Source organism: Leguminivora glycinivorella, chromosome 5 (assembly GCF_023078275.1).
Source record: "Leguminivora glycinivorella isolate SPB_JAAS2020 chromosome 5, LegGlyc_1.1, whole genome shotgun sequence".
In the NCBI taxonomy this organism is placed as follows: domain Eukaryota; kingdom Metazoa; phylum Arthropoda; class Insecta; order Lepidoptera; family Tortricidae; genus Leguminivora; species Leguminivora glycinivorella.
Window position 1 is genome coordinate 14,782,370 of NC_062975.1, and position 23,026 is coordinate 14,805,395.

At 36.6% G+C, this 23,026-nt stretch overlaps 1 protein-coding gene across 7 annotated transcripts in view; it reads right to left on the reverse strand.

The window, feature by feature from the left end:
• Window positions 1–23,026, reverse strand: part of LOC125226170 (polypyrimidine tract-binding protein 1) — a 681,511-nt gene that overhangs the window by 32,761 nt on the left and 625,724 nt on the right. For all 7 annotated transcript variants that reach the window (XM_048130080.1, XM_048130079.1, XM_048130078.1 and 4 more), the window contains 3 exons: window positions 19,849–19,995; window positions 7,469–7,588; window positions 6,450–6,576 (listed from right to left, as the gene is read on the reverse strand). In XM_048130080.1, the coding sequence (XP_047986037.1) occupies window positions 6,450–6,576; window positions 7,469–7,588; window positions 19,849–19,995 (394 nt within the window). The remainder of the gene's footprint in view (window positions 1–6,449; window positions 6,577–7,468; window positions 7,589–19,848; window positions 19,996–23,026) is intronic.

Genomic DNA, 23,026 nt, shown 5'->3' on the forward strand with positions numbered 1-23,026 from the left:
GACCACGAACGCTGTAACTCCGTGTCTTGCGTGGGCGACGGTCGCGCGACCGTCGCGCGACCGTCGCCGTTGCTTCTCATACTTCCATATCGATAAGGTTTGATTTTGTATGCGTCGCATCGCCGTCGCGCGACCATCGCGCGACCGTCGCCCACGCAAGCCACGGCGTAAGAGTCAAAAGTTCAAAACGTTGGGATATATTACTCGTATTAGACCATTAATTTCATGATACGCGATATAATCACTTTCCATAATTTTAAAACATTATTATTAAGGACTTAATTAAATAAATAAATAATAAATAGATATTATAGGACATTCTTACACAGATACACGGACTCAGCCCACGTTAAGCTCAAGATGGCTTGTGTTGCAGGCACTCAGACAACGATAAATATAATATACAAATACTTATATACATGGAAAACATCCATGACTCAGGAACAAATATCTGTGCTCATCACACAAATAAATGCCCTTGCCGGGATTCGAACCCGGGACCGCGGCGCAACAGGCAGGGTCACTACGCGCTAGGCCAGACCGGTTGTCGACTTATTTTTATTATTTGTGAATACAATTCATGTATTTACAAATAATAAAAATAAGTCAATGACAATATTTGAAGTCATAATGAATTTGTATTTTATCGGTTTGATAATAATTGTATTTTGATTTATCTAAAACCAGATCATCCTATTATAATTTGGTTTCCAGTAAAGATAAGAAAAAGTAATTTACAGCTTTCCGAATTTTAAACTGTTAAATTTTCGGCTATGATGATGTCGGGAACTCGTTAAATTATTTATTAGGCCCGCCTCACCTTCAACAATTTCTTACACCTTAAGTGCCTATAGAACGAATAACCAGTAACCACTGGAGGTAAGAAATGTCGGCGTAAATTAAAAGTAATGCCCCGTCTCCTTCATACATAGTTAAATGCTCTTTAAGGCATCGTATTTCTTTTGGTCGGCCATTATGTTACATTAAAATGGAATGCATAAAAGGATTGTCGAAAATTGGAGTTTTTTATGCAATTATACGGTAAATAAGGAAAAATGTAAGACAATGGAAAAGAAAGTGAACCTTTGTTATAAATGTTATTTAAAATTAATTTATAATGGTAATTTGATATTTTCTAACGAAATATATTTAATACTACTTTGAGAAGATAATCTTTATCGTTTAGGTGTCCAGGGCAATACCCAGGTAGCGAAGAAAGTTTTATCAGTCACTCATAGTTGTATAAGACGAACCTCTAAGCCATTTCAATAGTGAGAATTTGCTCCGTATGAGAATACGACACGAAACTTTGTTCCCCCAGGACAGACGAGCCTTTTCCTTATTCCTTTTCAAGGATATAAAAGGCTTTTCAAGGATCATAGAGGAACGTGCGTGTTTACCGCTCGGCATGATAGTTAACAAAACATTTCGTACGTGTACAACCAGATACTTGACTACCCTAAACATCAAAGAGTGTGCTTAGTCGTCGAAATAAACGTGACACTAGTTTGAAATCCCCCATTCAAAACAATTATTTGTAATGGGTAAATTAATCCGATTTGAATTCATGGGGCAAAGGGAGGCATAAACAATTTGCCTTTGAATATTTGATACAAAAGTTGGTCGTGCGCCGAATAACATCAATAAAAGTAGAAGTTGGTGAAGTGGTCGCCGGTCACCCTCTGTTCGCGTTTATTCGTCCGGGCTGAAACATTCGAGTGCTAATTCAATAACCCTGCTTGCGGCTCCGATTGCGCGCAAGATATTCAAATGGTCTCAATCAATCTGCACGCGGTTTCATAATGCTTCATCAAAAATTCAACCGGAACGCGCAATTACTTTATGGAATATTTAAACATCAATTCCTGGGTAAACAGAAGATGGAAGTTGTGGTTAAAATTAAAATTTCGTAATCCACATTTCGCTGTGTAGCGCGGCTTCCGCTCGGTAAATATTAAGCGCAGGCATGGCCCTCCGGCCAGCCGATTACTGTATAATTTGATATCTTGAATCACGACATCTCCCGAAACGAGCGGCCCTGTCAACCTCGAATGCGTCTTCGCTTGCAATTTGAGAGCCTTTTCAGGCAAGCAAAGCGCTTCTCGAGCCATCCGAGTCTTTGCAATGACTATGTAAAGCTACGCTAAAATAATTCAAGTTTCACTAACGAAATCACGCTCAGATTCCTGAACGGATTAGAATATAGTGATCAACGTGAATGTTATTAGTGCGAACAAAGAGACCGCAAAGACGATATCCGTCGCAGATCAAATCCTTAATTACCGGAATCCTATGGCGACATAGACACGACACCGCAAACAGGGTACGCATAATAATTGTAGCGGTCTACTACACCTTAATAAAGCCAATCGGGGCCGGGAGGGGGCAAGGAAGTGGGGTAGGATTAGGGCGACTCTGCGCTCTTCATTGAGATTTGTTTCGGGATTAGAAACGCGTTTGATGGCGGTGCCCGGCGCCCGCGCCCGGCCAGGACGTGGTCGTGCGCTAACAGGGCGTAACCGCTATTCAATTAGTCTTCATAAGCGACGGTCCGTTATGTTTGCACTCTATTCCTATTAACTTGGATGCTGGGCGATATAAATATTATTACTTTACGTTATAAATGCAAACACTAGCGTCCGCATATTAATTTTGCTTAAGAAAGTTATGTTGGTAGTCATTTATATTGACCGTGTTTCTTGCTTTACAGAAGATTTATTACAACGACACTGAATCGACAGCGTGATGCTCTATTTGGCTTAACACGTGAAAACTAAACAAATCGGCAATAACAGCAATTCATGTTTTTTATAAGAATCGTGAATAGGGAAAACGCAAATAGAATTTTGATGAGAAAATTGTTCAAATAAATCCAGTAACAGTCCGATTAGAGATGTGACGTCGAAAGTGTAAATACAAATAAGGGTGAAATATTAAATCTCAAATGTAGGTAAACCATCATGCCGTATTTGCCGTCGATCGACGGTTCACGAGCCCGAAATTCCTAAAATAAGTATTCGTCACGCAAATAAGCAGAGTATTTTGACTGCTAATTCATGCCTACCTAAATTTAATCTCGTTCGAGTAACCAAATACCTTTCTAAATAGGAATCATTCAGCAACATTCTATTGTAGATATACGTTACAAAGCTAATAAAAAGATACTTAGCCGAAAAGACTCGTTCGTCGAAGCATATAACGTTACTTAACTTTAGGCACCCACGTATTGAATTGGATGTGGTTTATTTGCTTCCACGGCGACAGGATAATTGAAGCAAGGATTTATATCTTTTGGAACTACGTTCTTTAAATGCTTACGTCGTATAGTGTGTGCACTTATGAATTTTAAAATGTTTGTATCAGGAAGCAAAGATAGATAAAATATTTAGGATATCGAAACGGATATTGAAGATTGCTTATCGTTGAGTCAGTTCCATAATACAGTTGCTTGTAAAACTCACTTTGATTTGAAAATGCCCGGTTACCGTAAACTGTGACAATGACGAATGTTTAGCGGCGAGTTAGAAAAAAAGATCGCTATGTCGTTCCGATCTCTAGAGTTATCATATTCGCTTTGCGAGCAAATGGCACAACTCCTGTAGTGATAGAAAGTCCACTTGAGTTGTATTTGACCATCAATTGCTGTGGAATAAACTACGGGAACGGAAAGCTCCCACGCCAATTATTAAGATACTGGAGAAGTGGTATTCCCAGCAGAAGAACGTAGTAAGATGGAAGTCAACTCTGTCCACAGCCAGCGGGCTAAACTGTGGCGTGAGACAAGGAGGCAGTATGTCTCCGGCTCTCTTCAGCGTGTACATGGATGGGCTGTCGCAGGCTTTGACCAGTACCGAGGTTGGCTGCTCCATCAATGGGCAAATGATAAATCACATCGCATATGCAGACGATATGGTCCTACTAGCACCATCTGTGGGAGCTATGCGTAAGTTACTTGCAGAATACGAGAGATACGCCAGCCAGCATAACATGAGATACAATCCGGACAAGTCTGAATTTATCCTCATGGAGGCAGCACATATGCCCACACATGTACCACCACCTCTTTTGCTTGATGGAGTTCAATTGCGGAGAGTACACGAAGTCAAATATCTTGGCCATATCTTGTTTTCCAGTTTAAAAGACCAGGAGGACATAGAAAGGCAGAGGCGAGCCACCGCAGTAAGTCCAAACATGTTGGCTAGAAGATTCGCCAAATGTAGTGACAGCGTAAAAAGACAGCTGTTCCTCAGTTTTTGTACAAGCGTGTATACTGTCGAGTTATGGTCCGACTACACCTGCGCGGCGGTGAGAGACCTGCGCGTGCAATACAACAAATACTAATGTATTGATATTTCGTTAAACGGAGAATACTATGATTCGGGCACGTCCACGACAACGCTCGTGAGATTGCATCGATGTTATTGACTCTCAGTGATATGCTTTAAAAACCAGTCCGTACAAGAACAATTTCGGAACAATCTGATTCAATTAATGAGGGTTTTCTACTCGTAAATTTTTTTTTCCGCCAAGCGGCGAGCCTGAGGTCTTTCTGACCGTAAACTTAACTTACTAAATAAATGTTGATTTGATATACGCAAATATGTGTCTGAGTAATACTTGAACAGCCCCCAAATAATAATAATTCGTTCTTCGCTGCGCCTCCTGTAAATATATGTAAACTATCCCATTTGGCCATTACCATCCACCGATTATTTCTGATCCAGTCATACTAGACTTATGATATAATCCTATTTTTTTAAATAACTGGCACTCTTTTGGTCTTATTGAAATTTTCTACATTTTTATTTTACAATTTGTTTTACAACCTGAGTTGTTTTGCTGATATCTGTCTCAAAATATTAGCAAAACGAATATTTTCATAGAAAGGGGAAAAATGCTCTTTTTTGACGCTTCATATCTCAAAAAATATTTGACGGACAATGATAAAAAAAGATGTCAAACTGTTTGAAATTTAATGCGCTTTCAACATTACGCAGCAATTTTTGACCAAAAATGCATAGTTTTTTAATAAAACGGCAAAAACCAAAAAAAGTCTGATTTTTTTACTTTTTTTTTTAAATTACGAAGTTTTTGCTTGCAAAATATAGGTTGCAGTTTACATCACACTTTGGACTAGTGTAAAAGGTTGAGTGGCCAGTATAAGTGAGATATCCGATAACGTAAAATCATAAAGAACATCCATCTGAAAGTACATTGGTTTTTCCAGAATACTCTTGTTCACCTGGGCTTGCCCTTGCTATTCGGTCCTGTAGTGGTGGGGTAAGGGGCGCACGGAAATTGGAAATGCTGCATTAGAAGAGCAACTGTCGTGATATCGACAAGTTATGAGCTTTTCTGAACAAAAGTACACGTTACGAAACTCGCTTCAAATTTCAAATAGTTTTTGATAAACCGTGATTTCCGAACGTTGAATTTTACAAGTACTTTTCCTTCAGTTTACTTTTGCCCTTCCGCTGCTTATTTTAGATGAAAGGAGATAACCAAAGTTATTTAACTAATTATAACAAGAAGTCAAAAGGGATCTTGATTTAAGAATCAATTAAGTTATAATGAATACCTACAGTACCTATTCTACTCCAAATATTTCGCTTAAATGATTATACATTTACTCGATAAAGGACTTATTGTTAATGCTATTAGGTTTGTAAATGTCACACCAAGCTTGATATTACATCAGCGAGGAAGATCGGAATGTAGTTGAAATAAGCTTCTTAACTAGGTATATAATAATTAGCCGAGAGTGAGCATTCGGGCCGTCCGCAGCCGCGGGGCCTTATCAAATATGTACTATCCTACCTGCCCGTGTGCCGCCGGATTTATTTAGGATATGCATGAGGGTACGATTTAAATTTTAAACGGATTGCGCCCTTGGATTTAGGACCTGTGTTATGTTTCGTAAATCTATCACTATTATAATCCACGCAAAATTTAATTTAAAAGATTAAAACGCTATTCGATTATTAATAGGTAAAAACGAGTCTGTGATTAAAGTAATCCTGATTGGTTTGTTTGATTCGGCGTATCATCGATTTAGTATTGCGTGTTGAAGCTACAGCGTTAAAAATACAGTCGGTAGAGCTCTCATTTCCAGTTTAAAAAACATTGTTCTTGGTTAATTAAGGGTTGTAATTGAATTACCTATATATTCATATTTGTAAAGCTGCAGCCGATTAACAAATTGAATGGTAAACAAGTTCAGTGCCTGTAAAACAAATTGTAGAAGCAACCCGAATCTACATACCAAACATTTCGGGAAAACGCGGTCGTGTTGGTACTTGTTTTAGGGTAGTGTGCGAGTGAATTTTTTGCTTAAATCCAGTATTTAAAACCAGTGCCGGTTTTCGGAGTTTATTTGACGTTATACAAATCTACAGTTGGACTGGAATTAGTAATGAACTCAAGTACGTTTTGTACGTTGATATACTTACTGTTTTTGGTGAAGGTGACAATTTTGAGCACCTTTCCGTATCGCTGGAAGATGGAGTATAACACGTCGAGCACTATGGGGTAGAGCATGTGTTCTATGATAACTCGCAAAACTGTGTTGGGGCCACCCTGTTGACAACATTATTAATCATTAGAGTCATTGTTCATTGCGTACAGAGGTAATTAGTCGATATTTATTATTTATATGTAAAGTACAATTCGAACGCAATCTGACACTGATATTAGATGGTATTAAGTCAACATGTATTCTTCTCATTCTTGTTGTCCGTATCTACAATCTACATAATTATGTATTATAGATAGACGCGGGTGAAACGTGTCAATATTTATGTGAAATTTTCTGTTTCTTCATTCTGAATGTTGATAATAAATAATAAGAACACAATACAATGCCTCAGCGATACGGCGTAACCATAAAACAAGATCTGACTGTAATCCCCCGACACTATCAATCTGTTCTCTAAAACAGTTGATAGGCGTTGAATGCTGTATAGCGCTTGAGTGTAGACGCGTAGGCTAGAAACAATAACGTCCGAGTAATATTCAGGTATGCTGCCTTGGGACTGAGCCCTGGGCCTTATTGTGCGAGCCCGTCTTTGTGAACTGAATGCTCGGGCTCTCGAGCATCGGCTGGGGATTCGGCCCGTTCCACGTAATCAGCTTTACTATGGGTAAGTAATTAAGTGTAATCGTTAGGCACCGTGTCTCTTGTGGTGTCTAACTGGGACGTATAATTACAGAAAGTCCGGATGCTAATATAGTTTCAGCTTTAACTAAAAGTCATTCGAATTGTTCATTAGTCATAAGATTACTGTATTACAAAATTAGATTGTATAAAATGTATATAACATTTTAAAAAGACAAAATCAATTGACAAATAAATAATAATAAAAAATAGAATTATTTACGGTGAATGAACACAATAAAAAAGATTATGAACGAATCTGAAGGCTGCGGAGAGTCATGTGAGATGTGTGAGGAGAGGAGAGTTGATTATTACCTGTATTTCAGTGCCGCCGTTGGCGGGCTGCAGCGCGGCGCCTGCGCCGGCCACGAGCGCCGCCCCCGCGCTGTTGGAGATCACTTGCGCGGCCTGTAGCGCTGCTTGCGCCGACGCCGACTGGAACAATTTAAAAATTGTGAGCTAACTACTCATGATATATGTAAGTAAGAACTGAGAAACCATCCTATTATTTATCTATTTACGCATGTATACTCGTCCGACGATCGTTTGCTGATGTGACATTACTGGGGCCATTTTTTTCAAAGTTGTCCACCCTACTTTTTTTGTAACATGGGTATTCTTTACGCGATTCATACTCAGAATCGCGAGGTCTTTCGATCCTGATAGGAGAAAAAAAATGTCCCAAGATTTCCATACATTTTTCAAACCTTCCGTTCCGTTACCGCCATAGAAAATGTATGAAAAAATGGTAACGGAATAGGAAAAAACCTTGGGACACTTTTTTTCTCCTATTAGGATTGAAAGAGCTCGCGATTCTGAGTGGAAACCACATAAAATTTCCAAATCCAAAAAAAGTGGGGTGGACAACTTTGAAAAAAATGGCCTACTGTACATAGTTTTTATACTATCTTCATATAGTGACATTCTCGCTATCGAAAACGTATTCTAAATTCAAGGTGGCAAATTGGAAGTCAAAAGCGTTTTAACCCAGAAACGTGAGACTTATTAATCTTTTTATTTAAAGGATTTTTTTTTAAAGTTGCCGCTATAAATTTCTAATTATAATATTAGTAGCTATTGTAGGGAAATACATACGAGTATATGCGTTTATACATAAAAATCCAAGCAACGTTACAAATATGCTACGGCGTAGTCTTTGCACTCAACGTGTGCTAGGTTTCTTTGGCCATCTGAGCAGGACCGCACCAGATAGTCTAGAGAAGCTCACAATCACGGGATGAATGGCAAGGAAGCGAAGAAGTGGAAGCATGGGCACACGTTGGGCAGACAGAATAACGTTTGTGACAACATGCACCGGGCCCAGGATCGAGTGGCTTGGAGATAACTGGTGAAGAGTGTCCACATTCGTCACCTCAGCCATGAGGATACGACAAAGAAGAAGTCCGTTGCAGTGTTCAAAACACTTCTATAACAGGAATCACTCGTAGGTAGCGGTGTTTTGTTCCTAGACTATTTGAACTTACAAATGCATGTCATTTTTGATAACATGTAGTTATCCCCTCTATTTAGATTACTTTTAAGTCAACATACAACTTGTGCAATAGATCTTGTTCATATAATTCAATGCAAACTATTAAAACAGCTGTAAATTTATTACAAAATTAGTGGTTAGCATTAATTAAAATGTCAAACGCAATTGCAAGTTAATATATTCAGTAGTTAGGTCTAAATAAATGAAACATTGTGTTTAGTAATAAATTGTTATGTAAATGTTTGTTTTGCTAGCGAGAAAGTCCTTTACATAACTTTTAGCGTTATTTTTGTAACATTGTTATTTGCAATTATTTAATTCAAAACATTTTAAAGGTAACGACGGTTAACGAAATATAAATTTATTTACCTACTTAAGCTTTTTTTCGTAACGTCCTAGTTTAACTAATTATTCATATAATAGCATGATCAGAAATAAAGTAATCCACCAGGTATGTGTGTAATTGTGTATTTCATAAAATTGTTATGTACGAGTATGTGTTGTGTATGATATTTTTATTGTTGTGGCTATGTATCTCCTCAATCATATTTTTGCTGTGGTCTGTTTGAAAAAATATTATTCCAAATAACTCATTTTCCATAACTCTGGATATCAGTATAATAGTAGAGACCGTGTATTTACCGTCACGTAGCAAAAATAAACATGTCGGGTAGCCTTTCATAACTCCGGGTATAATGAAACTTAATACAGGAGTTATCTTGCGTACGCGGTCGCTTGTTCCGGACTCCGAGATAACACTGACCGAGGGTTATATTGATCATTCACCACTAGACAAAACGGAAAAGTCGAAAGTAATCACGTACACGCTACAATGTTTGAACGAAATAATCGCGTAATGAATACTTATAATGAATCTAATTATGATTGAAAGTAAACTTATAAACATCAACATAATATTAATACTTTTCCAAATAAAGATAAATCTTCAACATTCTCATTAATCAATATAATTTTGTGACTGCTTGTCTAGGTAGGTACTAAATAATGGCAGATAATTTTGTCGCGTATCCGCTACTATTGGTTAATATTGATGATAACTGTACACCTCGTTTATATACTAAATAAAAACGCTTCATTCGTAAAAATCTAATTGTTAAAATTTAGATTAAATCGTACCATCAATTTCGTAAAAGTAGATGTGCTGTTAGCTGTTCTAGGTTTTTAGTCGTGGTCCGTAAGTTCTTGCAAGCGTTTATAATAATGAGTCTCGGAGGAAGTAGTCTATTATGCCATATTTGTATTAATGGTAAAACAAAATCGAAACGAGCCTTGCTCTAAAAGATCCTTAAACGTTCGGTTGTCTAACGTATGCGGAATGAAATCTGGACAAAGTTTTGATATCGTACAGAGTAAGTAAATAAATAAACTAAAATAATGTATAAATGCCAGATTAAAGTTTACATATCTGTCATTTAAACTGGTAAGTTTCATGAGTATTGGATTCCTTTTCTCGAAATGATGGTCAATCGAGAAGGACGACCTAGCGAAACTGTTTGTAATTTCTACATACCAATTTTCTGTGACCGAATGCAAAAGCCCGAGGAAAGTTTTGTAGGAAGGGTTAGAAGCTAACAGTCAATTTATAATATTTTTGCGTCCTTTTTATTTACAAAAACTACCGCAACAAAGCGTGGTTCAAGAAAACATTACAGCATTGGCAAGTTTTCTGGGAGAGATTTGATTAAAAGAAATGTCGGCCCCCTAAGGCACAAAATCTTACAGAGCAGTATTCGAATGGGGCAGCGAAAGTGATAAAAATTATCTTGAAGACATGAGTATCGATACACATTCAAAAAAAGTTAGACCTATATATAGGGCTTGCATTCCGGAATTCCGGAATCTCGAAATTCCGGAATTTCGGACAATTTTTCCGATATTACAGTTCCGGAATTGAAACACATAATCTCGAAAATTCCGGAATTGAAAAAAGATATATTTTTGGACGAAAACGTGTAATATCAGCCTGGTTATTTTACAAAACTACCACCGCGTCTATAAAAGATATGTAAATTCATTAAGGCCTGATTTAGACGGCGTGCGAACTCGCATGCGATTTTAAATACATTACGGGCTGTTGAGGTTACATACGATTTGCACCGCCATCAAATACCGCAATGTAATAAAACTCGTATGCGAGTACTCGTACTGTCTAAATGGGCTCTAAGTTAAACACTCCTCGGATTCAGGTAGTGCCTATTTTATGACCAAAGGGTTGCATTGCATCTAGGGCTAGTTAGAGCGAGATAGTGTAGTTTTAACCCGCTAATATTATACCATTGTCACTTTCTGGTTTTGCTCTCAATTGTTTTAGCTAATAAGTGAAATATATAATCATTTTATAGTAAATATTTGTTGTAGATAGTTTTGTTTTGTGATAATTTAAAATTACTAGCCGGGAGTTGAGTGTTATGCTCGAATACTGAAGGACAATTAAACATAAATAAATAACATTAGGTACATTATTAATATTATTATTTTATTGGCGTTATTTATGCTCAATTTATTAGATCGAACTAAATTGATCGGTATTAAAGCGGCATAAACTCAAAATTTTACTTCTTTTCTCATAGCACTGAATCGTTTAGGCATAAAGTCTTAAGTTCAGAAGCAAATCGTAGTATTTGGTATTACATTCATTCACAAGCATAACGTCGTAGTTACTTTATACACTTTTCACTTAGACGTGTGCATATTTTACTAAACTCTATCTAAGTCTGTTACCACTTACCACAAAATCAAAAGATTTGAGAAGCAAATGTATGGAAAATGATGTATATAAAAGAATGATTTATTTTTTTACAAAAAAATAAGGTGTAGGTACATGTAGGTACCTAGGAATAAATCATAAAATCTGTCTTTTTGGGCTAGCTTGGATATCTTTTGTCCCTACTCGAGTCTGATAAAGGTAATTCAATATTTCTTTTATTACAGTTATGTGAACAAGACGTTATGCAATTCTTGTAAATTATTACTTTTATATTATTTCGATGCTCAATGGATAAAAAAATAACTTTAACGTTGACCACTATCAGAAAACTGGCACTAAAACCTCGTTTGTATCGTTAACTGTAGTTCTAAATACCTTGCAAGACCGATTTTGACGCAAAATGGGCTTTCCTCTAAAATGACTAAAATGAAAATTTCAGTATTATATGCCTTTCAGGTACGGAGTTATTGTCTTAAACGTCGATTTATAACAAATTTCAGTTTAAAATTGTATTATTTCATCAAAAATCCACCAGAAAACCAAACCAAAAAAAAAATGTTCAATTCCGGAACTAGTTCCGGAATTCCGGAATTGAAGTCCAATCTCGAAAACCAGTTCCGGAATTGAAAACCGTCCGATATTGCAAGCCCTACCTATATAGTCTTCAAAAATAAAATAAAAAACTTTGAAAATGCTGCTACGCCGTTAAGTCAAAAAATGTAAATGCAAAATTTCTGGGTTTATGAATGACTAATAATATGTCGAGTAAATGGAATTTCATGACTAGAAAACTATTATTTTGAGAACACTAATGATCCTACGGACAAGAATGTGAAAAATGTCGAGCATACGAAGCTTCTTTAAAAAGTTATCACATGGAAGATAAATTTGGACCTTAAAAAATGCTAACATTGGTTTTGTCGACACCGATGGACATAAAGTATCACAAGTTCTGTTAGAAGCTTCATATTGGCGAAAACTAACTCTTTTATTTATCGATATTCAATACATAATTAAAATCACGAAAGATATCAAAAATAAACTATGTTATATTAATTTTATAAGACATTGAATTTTGTCCAGATTTCATTCCGCATACGTTACCACATACAAGAATTTACCCCTATATTCTGTATGTTCAGTCAATACTTACTGCGGCAAGTGCTTTGTTTAGATAACAAAATCAATCAGCAACGGTAAATGGATCGTCGATTTTCTAATGGATCTAATTAATTATTGGATTTAGTTCTGTTGATATTGGTTTGGTTTATAAATATACACAAATTATTACAGTTCTACTGTATTAAAATAAATATTAATGGCTTAACTATACTAAGGACTTTTTTATTTTATATTCTACCCTATAACTACTTATTTGCACAGTACCTAACCGTATTGAACATATCAAAAAGCAAATTTGGTCTGGAGAATCCCATATCCCATGACGCCTGTATCCCATAAAGGGGTAGGCAGAGCACATGAAACTATTAAAGTTTCAGTGCCGCTCTTGGCAATTAAGGGGTTGAAAGAAAACGAAAATTGTGACAAAATTGTGACATTGCAGTGACAGGTTGCAAGGCTCTCGCTTATGCCACAATTTAGTCCAAATCCCACAGTCGACTTCTACGACACCCACGGGAAGACAGGGGGGGCTGGCGAAATTCTTCTAGTCAACTATCGCTATTTATAAAAACTACTTTCTGAGAGATGGTATACATATCCAGATATAGAGGTATGACTACCACATATATATGCATCGACAGAATTATTCACGGACATGCAGATGTTTGTGAAGGCTAAAGTTGAAAACTATCTTCCTTGGCGCTTGTCTTACTGTATTATCTATAAATTGAATTAAGCGAGTTTTGAATATTCCTATCAAAATCCAGTTATAGATTAGATGACATTTGCTTCAACGTACACTCAGCTTCTGATTCGGGAATTAAGGAACTGAGTGGGTACGCCAAAAGTTACGAGTAAATTGACAAAAGCTGAGACGAATGGAACGAATGAATGAACAATAATAAGTAATCCATTAGCTAAAGTAAGCTGCAACCAAAAAATGTAACTAGAAATTTATTAACTTTGTAAGTCAAATAAATCTGGCCGAAATATAAATATGATCTAAACACCTTCTACAAAATGCTAGATGTACTTGAACCAAGCGAAGGTTATATCAGAAATGTGGAAATTTTGCTATCATGCGACACAATACAATTTTACAATAAATTTTTAAACAACGACGAAATATATTGTCTAGACCTTCAACTGCCACCCTTATTCATGGGAATTAATCCTCACAGCGATACTAAGGGTTTGAAACCAGTGAAGCGTTGACTCAAATAATTGCGACTATGATTTGACGCGTGTCTTCCTTCCGACCCGTTCGCTCCCTGGCCGCGTATTCTCACTCATGCGCGAGTGCGTGAGCATCGACTTCTTAAATAAACCAGTGGTAAATGATCTATGTATAGGTACAAACTCTATTACGCAAGCAGAGAGCTCACGACTACTAACTGGTTGGTCGCTAATTGAAACGGAACCTGCTTATCTAGTAATGACGACTCGACTGGGGCACTCGTCTCGATGTCGTTACATCCATTATCAATATTCTATTTTCCTCTTCGTTTCGATGCTTTGTATATGTATACTGATATACCTAACATGTATAAGAATCTATTAATACTTAAACACGATTTCATTAAACCAGTAAACTCAATTGATTTATTAGTCATTCGACAATGAGTTTACTTTCTTTTCGATAGTATGAAACCATAGCATTCAATTAGTGTATCAGTTTTATTTTATTTAACTTTGCTCATGCGAAATAAAAACGTAACATTTTGTGGCGTTTCAAAACTTCTTCAACGGCCAAAGTTTCACAAACTAAATTGAAACTCGACATTATCCTCTTCGTTAGGCACTAAAACTCATTTAAACATTAATTAAAAGATTATAACATTTATACACGGTGTTTCCGGTATCACTCAAAACCTCAGACACCCCAACTGATTTTTATTTTTTTTAACTCATCTAGAGTATTCATCTTTTAATCTGATCGTTACTTTTTTTTTAATTGAATTTTTAATTTTCTGTACAGCTCTACTTGACTTTTAGCTCTACACTCAATAAAATAATTGCTAACTACCATCATAAACCATAAGACTATTTATTTGTGTACGTTACTGCAACGACATAAGGTTTACCAATAGACAGCTAAGATGTCACTGTAAAACACTTTAAAGCTTTGTCACAGTAAACTTCAAATTGGACAGGTAATCGCAGTAAGCAAATAAACTCAATATTCAAAATGACAAGGTTGTAATTAGGTAAGAGTTCAATTTGTTATGACTTATGATAAACATTAAGATTAAACTGACAAACAACGTCAAACTAGTAGCGGAAAAAATAATCGTCCAAGTAACCGGCCAGTATTAATACCCCTAAATACTGAAAAAAGGTAAACAACCTCTAACAATGCGATATACACAATGTTGTATTACGAGTACAATAGAATGGGCACGTAAAAAATAACTAATAATACTAATTTAAATAAAAATATTACCCCCATCAAGATATAGCTCAATCGATTCTACTCTCGATTCTGAACAAACTGTTTTCAGGTTTTTAGTGTTAAGTGAAACACGGTGTAGAACGCCCAAAGTATTTCAATATTATCGGTTAGCTACTGCCTACTGACGCAGCGCTAAACAATACATTTAAATATTTTTCATCAGAGATGTAAGTGATTAGCTAAGTATTCGTCATGTCATGTAGTTATTATTAGATAAATAGTTGAACATAATTTAGCCTAGCGCCTTTATCACAATTTGGGGATGCCATTGTATGTTCGTGCACTATTAAAACTTATAATGAGGGTCGCACAATACACTGACAGGCATCGTTATGGCGGTAGATCTTCAAACCGTTTGCAAAGAATCTTACTTAATCAAAAACTTTGAACACTCGACACACGTCTTTACAAAACATTTTTGCACTCCATATTCATCTTATTGAATTTGTTAGATGAACTGGTGAGAGTTGTGCATAGATACTGGTAGATATTATCACCCTTAAATTAGAATATAATTCATTTAAGTATTCGCAAAATTACACAAAATGGAAAATTATATATTACTCGTATTTCAAAACCGCGCTACAATAATTTGTGTGTTTTGTCCTATATTACAAAAAAACCTACTACGGACATAATAAAAGCTTGAATAAGGAGGTACGGTATATTCTTGCGTCGCTCCTAATAAATATAAGCAATAAGTTATTATTTTAAAGGATAAATGTATATATTTTTAATCATTTCATTATAAATATCAAACAGCTGAATAGAAACTTGAAAATCGATATTTTATATTGTAAAGTTTAATATATTACTAACAAGAAATGTAAACAAATAAGAATGTAGCTTAAATATTTTACTTAAAAGATTCTCTTATCGCCGCCGTGTCCGTTAAACTCTAAATATAATATTTGTCAGTACTTAGATTAAGCAACGATGCATTTTCCTAGAGCGCTTTAAATGCAGTGCTTTGATCAATCATGCGGTGTGAAAGGTTTTTGTGGTGCTTGAATAGAACTCGCTAAGAGCGAGCGAAGTTATTTTGTGGCGCCGACGTCGCCATAACATCTGCCTGCCTGAAAGATTGCGGCCAACAAATAAGACCTTTTAAATTATTTCAGACGCCGCCTGCCATAGGTACTTATAAAGATGATCTTTGGATTCTAAAATATGCTCAAAATTCTGTGCAAGCTTTGTGATGCAAAGAAGCTCAGACATGCATTAGGATATTGTCAGTGCATCCATATTGACAAAAATCCACTTTCATTCAAACCTTTTGAAGGTTTGAATGAAAGTGGATTTTTGTGCAAATAATAAACAGGTTAATATTTCCAAAAGGTTTCTGTCTTGCAAAACAAAACATTCATAAGAATATGTGACATAGAAAAAATAAGAAGAACGGAGGGGCAACTCAACGCGAATTTGTACGGCAGCCTTTGCCGTCGGCGCCAGGCTTAGCATGACATGGTTAAAGCCTTATTTTTGTGTGGCCTGCCCGCTTGTCAGCCCGGCGCGGGGCACAAAGCCATGTGGAAATATAGGATCAAAGAGTGCCGCGCCCCCCTATCGTTACGACCTTCTCACCGTATTTCATTCGACTTTTTTTACTAAATAAATATAGGTCTGTGTTTCTCACGCGCCTTTTTTTAATTAGAAGATTAGGGTAGGTACTTATAGCTAGTTATATTACTTATTTCCCCTTGTGACACAATATCTTATGTAAGTGTATTAAAGTTGGTGAAAGACCTTGTATTCTCTTATTTTCATTATCGTCCTTGCCAGTTTGTACTTAACCGTCTTTTGTTCTTATCACAGATTCGCAACTATCGCAAACTATTGTACCGTAAACTAAATGATCCATCGAAAGGTATGTAAACCCGCAGATCAAATAGACACACGTATCTATTTAGAATTAATCATTACATTAATTAGCCACATGTTGACGGTTGTTTGCTGTAGGCAATCAGAACAAACAATCTATTATATTGTCATAATGCCTAATAATTTGCGTGTGACAATATTGTCTAACGACGATCAAGTCTTTGTTCTAATTGGTGTTGTTTTAATTAATGTAGGGAAAGCTGTTAATGTAGAATTGCTCGGGATATTCAATTCATCAATTAATTGAACTACTAAATATTTACTACACTAGGTTTCCTATCGTTGGAAGTTTTTGATGCATGTCATAATTTGACGCTTGTAAATAAAGTAGTAAAAATAAATACGAGTAGCTCATGAGACACCAATAAATATAATTTGATGTAAACATCATTAAGACCGGTATATGTGTACTTATATTTCCATTTACTCTGTATTTCTTCCCGTGTCTAATTATTTTAAAAACGAGCCAATGTTTATTAGGGATTATCCCGTGGACTTGGGGATCAAAACCGACCTCATATAATAGGTAACATTGAATAAATAAACCGCCTGCATTTTCGTGATTGGCACAGGCTTCATTCAGGTAAAAAGCATTTCCTACTGAAATAATCAAGCGTCAGAGGCCGAGGGTTGTTTTTGATAGGTTTCGTGGGTAAATGAAACTAATTAAGCGTCTTAATTAATCCTCCCGTGGGGTGTTTTGTTACCGAAAATATTGATCTCCCATCCCATTGTGGTGGCGGATGAGGCTAACAAATTGAGGGTCCATCACTATTGTAAAATGTTATTAGTTTTGCGCGGTGTAAGCCCCTACCAATTATGGCCGGTGGGCTAATAAAAATACATCGCTTTTGGTAAACTACGGTGAAACTGGGAGATTAAACTATGTTAAACCTTGTAATTCATTTGCTATTAATGTTATTATTAAAAATATATCTACCCGGCGTTGACATACATTTTTTTGCCACGGCTCATGGGAAACTAGTACGTTTCGACAGACTATTTAATTTATTTTATTGCGAATTTGTAGTGTTGACCTTTTCCAGCCAGAGAGCCCGGTATTAATTAACTAAGATTCGTCACGATGTTTCCCTTCATCAAATACCGACTTGTAACTCATATACTAGTAAATTGTGGATTTTACGAATAATAACAATAATTAATAAGCAAATTCGAAGGGTTATTTTTGATCTTTCAAATCAGAGACATGTAGGACAAGCTCAAGGCGCTCACGTTTGTATTATCAGGGGCGTATAGACAGACAACAGTCATAGTTTGGTAACTCAATCAAATCCGGCGTCGCTCGGAGTTCGAAGCGTACACTTGGACCCAATAATATGAAGGGTAGATATTCCGCGAATTAGCACGAAGCGCTTTGCTTCTTCTTTTCTTATGCGCACTGCCAAGGAGTGGAACTCCTTGCTGGCGACTATATTTCCGAGCTCATACTCGTATAACCCGGCAACCTTCAAATCAAGAGTGAACAGGCATCTTCTGTGGGCGAGCTCACTCCATCGCAGGCTACGTCTTTGCCTTTGGCTAGTCTGTGGCCAAGAGTAAGCCCATTTATAATAAATAAGGGTATTATTTCGGCTTTAACTATGACTTCTGTACAGTTGATTTTTATCCATTATTAAATATGAATTGGAAAGTGCATCTGTAACACTACTTCTTGGTATCATAGTGTCCAATTTATTATGGTGCCTATAATCCGAGTAAAGATACACATCTAAGAGTACATTTAGAGGTAGGTGAACTGGATCTAATCTCTATTTCGCTTTTAGTTGTTTGTAGTTTGTATATTCCAGTAAATAATCGAATCAATCTTGTATTCTGTGTTTGCATACGATCTTTTTTCAACGCGATCCGCCCTATGCACTATGACGAGCAACTTACATAAGGGAAAAATGTTTTCAGTCGTTTTCTATGATCACTGTCCCGTACGTGCCACGTGAGCCACGTCCCATATATCCGTCGACACGCCCAACACAACTGCGACGAACTGTACAAGCTTATTGAATACTGTTATCTAAATTGTGGGTCCTTGATGTCCCTAACAAAGATTAAATTAACAGGTCGGCTGCAGGCCATAGCCTGGGGGTTAAATTTCCCAATTGGTACCGTCGCGTCGGCCTTAATGCTCGATCGCGTGGCGTACGATAATCCGCTTGTAGTTGTAATAGGGCTAATTGAACTATCGTTACGTCATTAGTGACGATGTACGTTTTGAGCCGGATTCAACGTTTTCAATTACGTATGCGAGTACGCAATTTCCAAATCAAATGATAATCTTTGCTAATTAGATAGAGTGCTCATTTTACATTTGTAGCTGAATTTGCGTTTGTTATTGTATCGATTAATTCAATTAATTGTTTCCTAGAAATAATCTGTACTGAAATCTAAATGTCGACATATACCTCTATTTTACCTCAACATTCAAACTGTTACCATAGTTTGAACAATAATGAAATGGTGTAATAGGTATGAGGTGTAATTAGTACTGTAGCATTTACACGAATGAATGTGCTACGGGTTACGGCGTAGCACAACTCAACGTTGCTTGGCTTTCAATATAACAAGTCTTTTCTACCAGAACCGAAATTATTCATTATTTGTATTGTGCTCTTGTATTAGGTTTCCGATTAGATACATATACCTAGATTTTCTTAGCTTTTGACCACTGAAAAAATGGATAATGTAAAGTCGCCGTCAATAGAACTTGTGAACAATGTAAACAAACCTTGTAGTCAAAATGTCTTTAACTCCCATTCTAACTCATCAGATACTGGCTAAATCCATGTCTTATTTAATCAATTCATACCACATTATGATCCTCAACCTTTAAAATAATAAAATTGTGCTAAAATATTGATATTTTATACAATGGTTTGTTTACATTATTGGCAATTTCTATTGACAGCGATTTTAAGAACTTTTTATCACTTTCGATTCTATACAAAAATTGATGAAATCACCAAGACCCCATAGTAGACCTGAGAAAGAATAGAGATGTAACTTACGGCGTTACTGTGCGTCTGGTCCGTCTTGAGCTCCTTGTGGTTGGAGAATTGCACGTAGACGGCGCGCCCACGCAGCTGCGCCACGCACCCGCCGAAGTACGCCACCATCGCCACCGCGGATATTTCCTCCGCCATCTCGAGGAAGGCCTGCGACAAATGGCATTCATAAATATTGGGGACACATCTTACACATATTTAAGAATTTCTCGTACTATATACGTATTAAACGTAGACGAAACAACCAAGACAATATCTGTGTTCATCACAAAAATATAATTATCCCATTATCGAGATGCGAACCTAGACGCGAGATCGAGTGTGTGGGTAAAGATTCAGTTTTACAACCAAGGCCGTATCGCATAATAAAGTACAAGCTAATACTGTAACAATTTTACCTACAAAATCACTTAATAATAATAAATTATATACGCCGCGTATTTTATTATGCAAATGGTCCCAGATTACGTATGATATACTCCTACATATTTATATGGCGCAGTCGGTGGGATACGAACATTATGCTCCAAGGTATATAGTTAAAAACTATATTTTACTTGAAATTAGGTATATTACTATTAATATCATTCAAAAGTCCAAGATAGAAAAATATAACTCAACATACTACATAAGTATTATAACATAAGACTCAACCAAATGAACAGATTTCAGAAAATCTAAAATCTTATTCAACACGAAAGGTGAGCTCCATTAGAATTGTACACAATTTAGGGAACATCAGTAATAGTGAATTCAAATATTCCGCTTATTTACTAGGTACAGAAACAGTTGTATTAATTTCGACGGTACTGTCCGTGCTCTATTTCACCTGCTCCATTCACGACCGCAGAATCCTGCTTTTGGCATTTGAATACGGCTGACCAATGTGCAAAATACACCGCTACCGGCCGCAACAGACCGCAGACTAAATAGAATATTTGTGTGATACTAATTAAAAAACCAACACGCAAAGCAAGCGTCAATACGGATGATGACAGCACATTCGACACCGCGTACCCGACACTCGGGTTTTCGCAAACTTTACTCAGATGCCGGCATACCCGGTAGTCGAGCAAGCTCTATAAACCTACACGCGACGCCAAAGAACCCGACAGTCGAGCAAGCATTGCATCTTCGCTACCTCAGGGCTGCCACTGCCACTAACAGAAAAAATTGTAAGTCTTCTGATTATTATGTACTTATGTGGTCGAAAAGTTGGTACAGTTGATTATTATATTTTATTACTTCATTTTGTATTTTTATTTACTTTACCTAATGCGATTACAAAATAAAAAATGTTATTAGATGGTTAGTTGATTACGTTAAATTGCATACACAGGTATGTATCAATAGGAGTTAGAATTTTCGTAAATCGTACAACCTAATTTGTGTTTACGAATACTTAGTAACTATAGGTATACATCTATTTCATGAGTACTCATGATTGATATACTCATGGTGATTTTTGTGAAACAAAATTCAGAGAAAAATAAACCAAGAAATTCAACTAAGTACCTAACAACATTCTAACTTCTAAGCAGTTCTCAGAAAAAGACAATAGGTCAATCATAAAACAGCACTGCACTGCAACTGCGTGGAAGCAAAACGTAACAAGTAGCTTTGAATAGTTACGATAATTAGTACGTTCGTGCATATACAATAAAGTCGCAACTTCTTTGACAGAAGAATGTAGTTTACGGTAAATCATACACTTAACCCTAGAGATCTTGTTTACCATCCCTTATCTATTTGAAGTTTGCGACCGGGTTTTTTTCAAACCGGACTCGGTGTAAAATTGCAATTGGAGCCATTCCGTAATGGTTTGTGATGTGCTTTGGCTTTGTGTGATTTTATTTATTTCCTATTGCCCCAGTGGATGCATTGTGATGATTGATAAAACGAGGAGCCTAATCAGATGAGACAGCAGATTTAATTCTATCCACGTACTTATACGAAAGTAACTTGGCACAGCCCTGAGCGTCCGCCGCGTGCCCGACTAGCGGGTTCGCGGCGTCCGGCATTGAGTTGCACGTCGTTTGCTCGACTAGCGAGTTCTGTCGGTTTCTGGGGTATTGTTCCAAATTTTGCCTGGTTGCGAAAGTGTTAATAAAACACATTTTTTTTATTGACGTTTGGCAAGTTTGAAAAGAAACGGCCATGTCTTGTTATAGTCAATACTTACAGATGTAGTGCGATAAGATTTGCCTTCGTATTGTTACGGAAACGTACGAACGTGTCATCCTATTCCATTCAGTCTCAGTACAAGATGTACTGACATTGACTGAACTAGCATGACAAATACGAATGTTTCCGGAAAATTACATATCATAATGTATGTGCTTAAATAAATCTTTCTTTGAACCAGGATTATTTATTAAAACTATAATTCTTTGCAGATTCATCAATATAATAAGTTAATTAACTTATTTAGAGACAATGCCAAAATAGAGGTAGAAGGTCACATAAGTTCGGAACTTGAACACAAGGGACAGCAAATGAAGAAATAAGAAAAAAAACTTGCAATCACAATTATTGACAGAAAAAGTAAGTATCGTTATTTACTACCTACTTTAATTAATCATAAAACTCATTCATCTAGCTAGTAGCTACCAGTGCATGAATAACCCACTTTCATGTAAAAACGACGCAAGCTCTCCATAAATGTTTGTGTATCAATCAATTCCCATTATCACTTTGTCACGTCACGCGGGTCGATCATACTCGTAAAATAATGTCAACGGCTCTTCGGGTTTAATCACACAGAGTAGAGGCGATTGTCCGCGCCCACTTGCGCTGTTTGCCCACCTCTCCACTGATAGCGCCTTTGTCATCGGACCCTCAGAGCTTCGATTAACGTCAACTACGATACTCTTTTCAAATAAACCTCTGAAACCATCAAAGTATTAAAGTTCGGAACAGAAGTGCGCTTCAAATTGATTAGCTTCATGTGACATAGGACACGGATCAGGCCTTGCGAGGGCTTTGCAGGTATTAGGTTCGTTGACCGCACTTCAGGTGAGTTTTGGTTCGTCGACGACATACTGGACCTTACAACTCGAACTTTACACGAAATAGCCTTAACTTCCTTTTAAATTTCCGATTAATATTAAGTATGTATAATCTAATATTATACCAAATATTATATCCAATCGTTGACTCATGCTGGTTTTTGTTGTGAAGT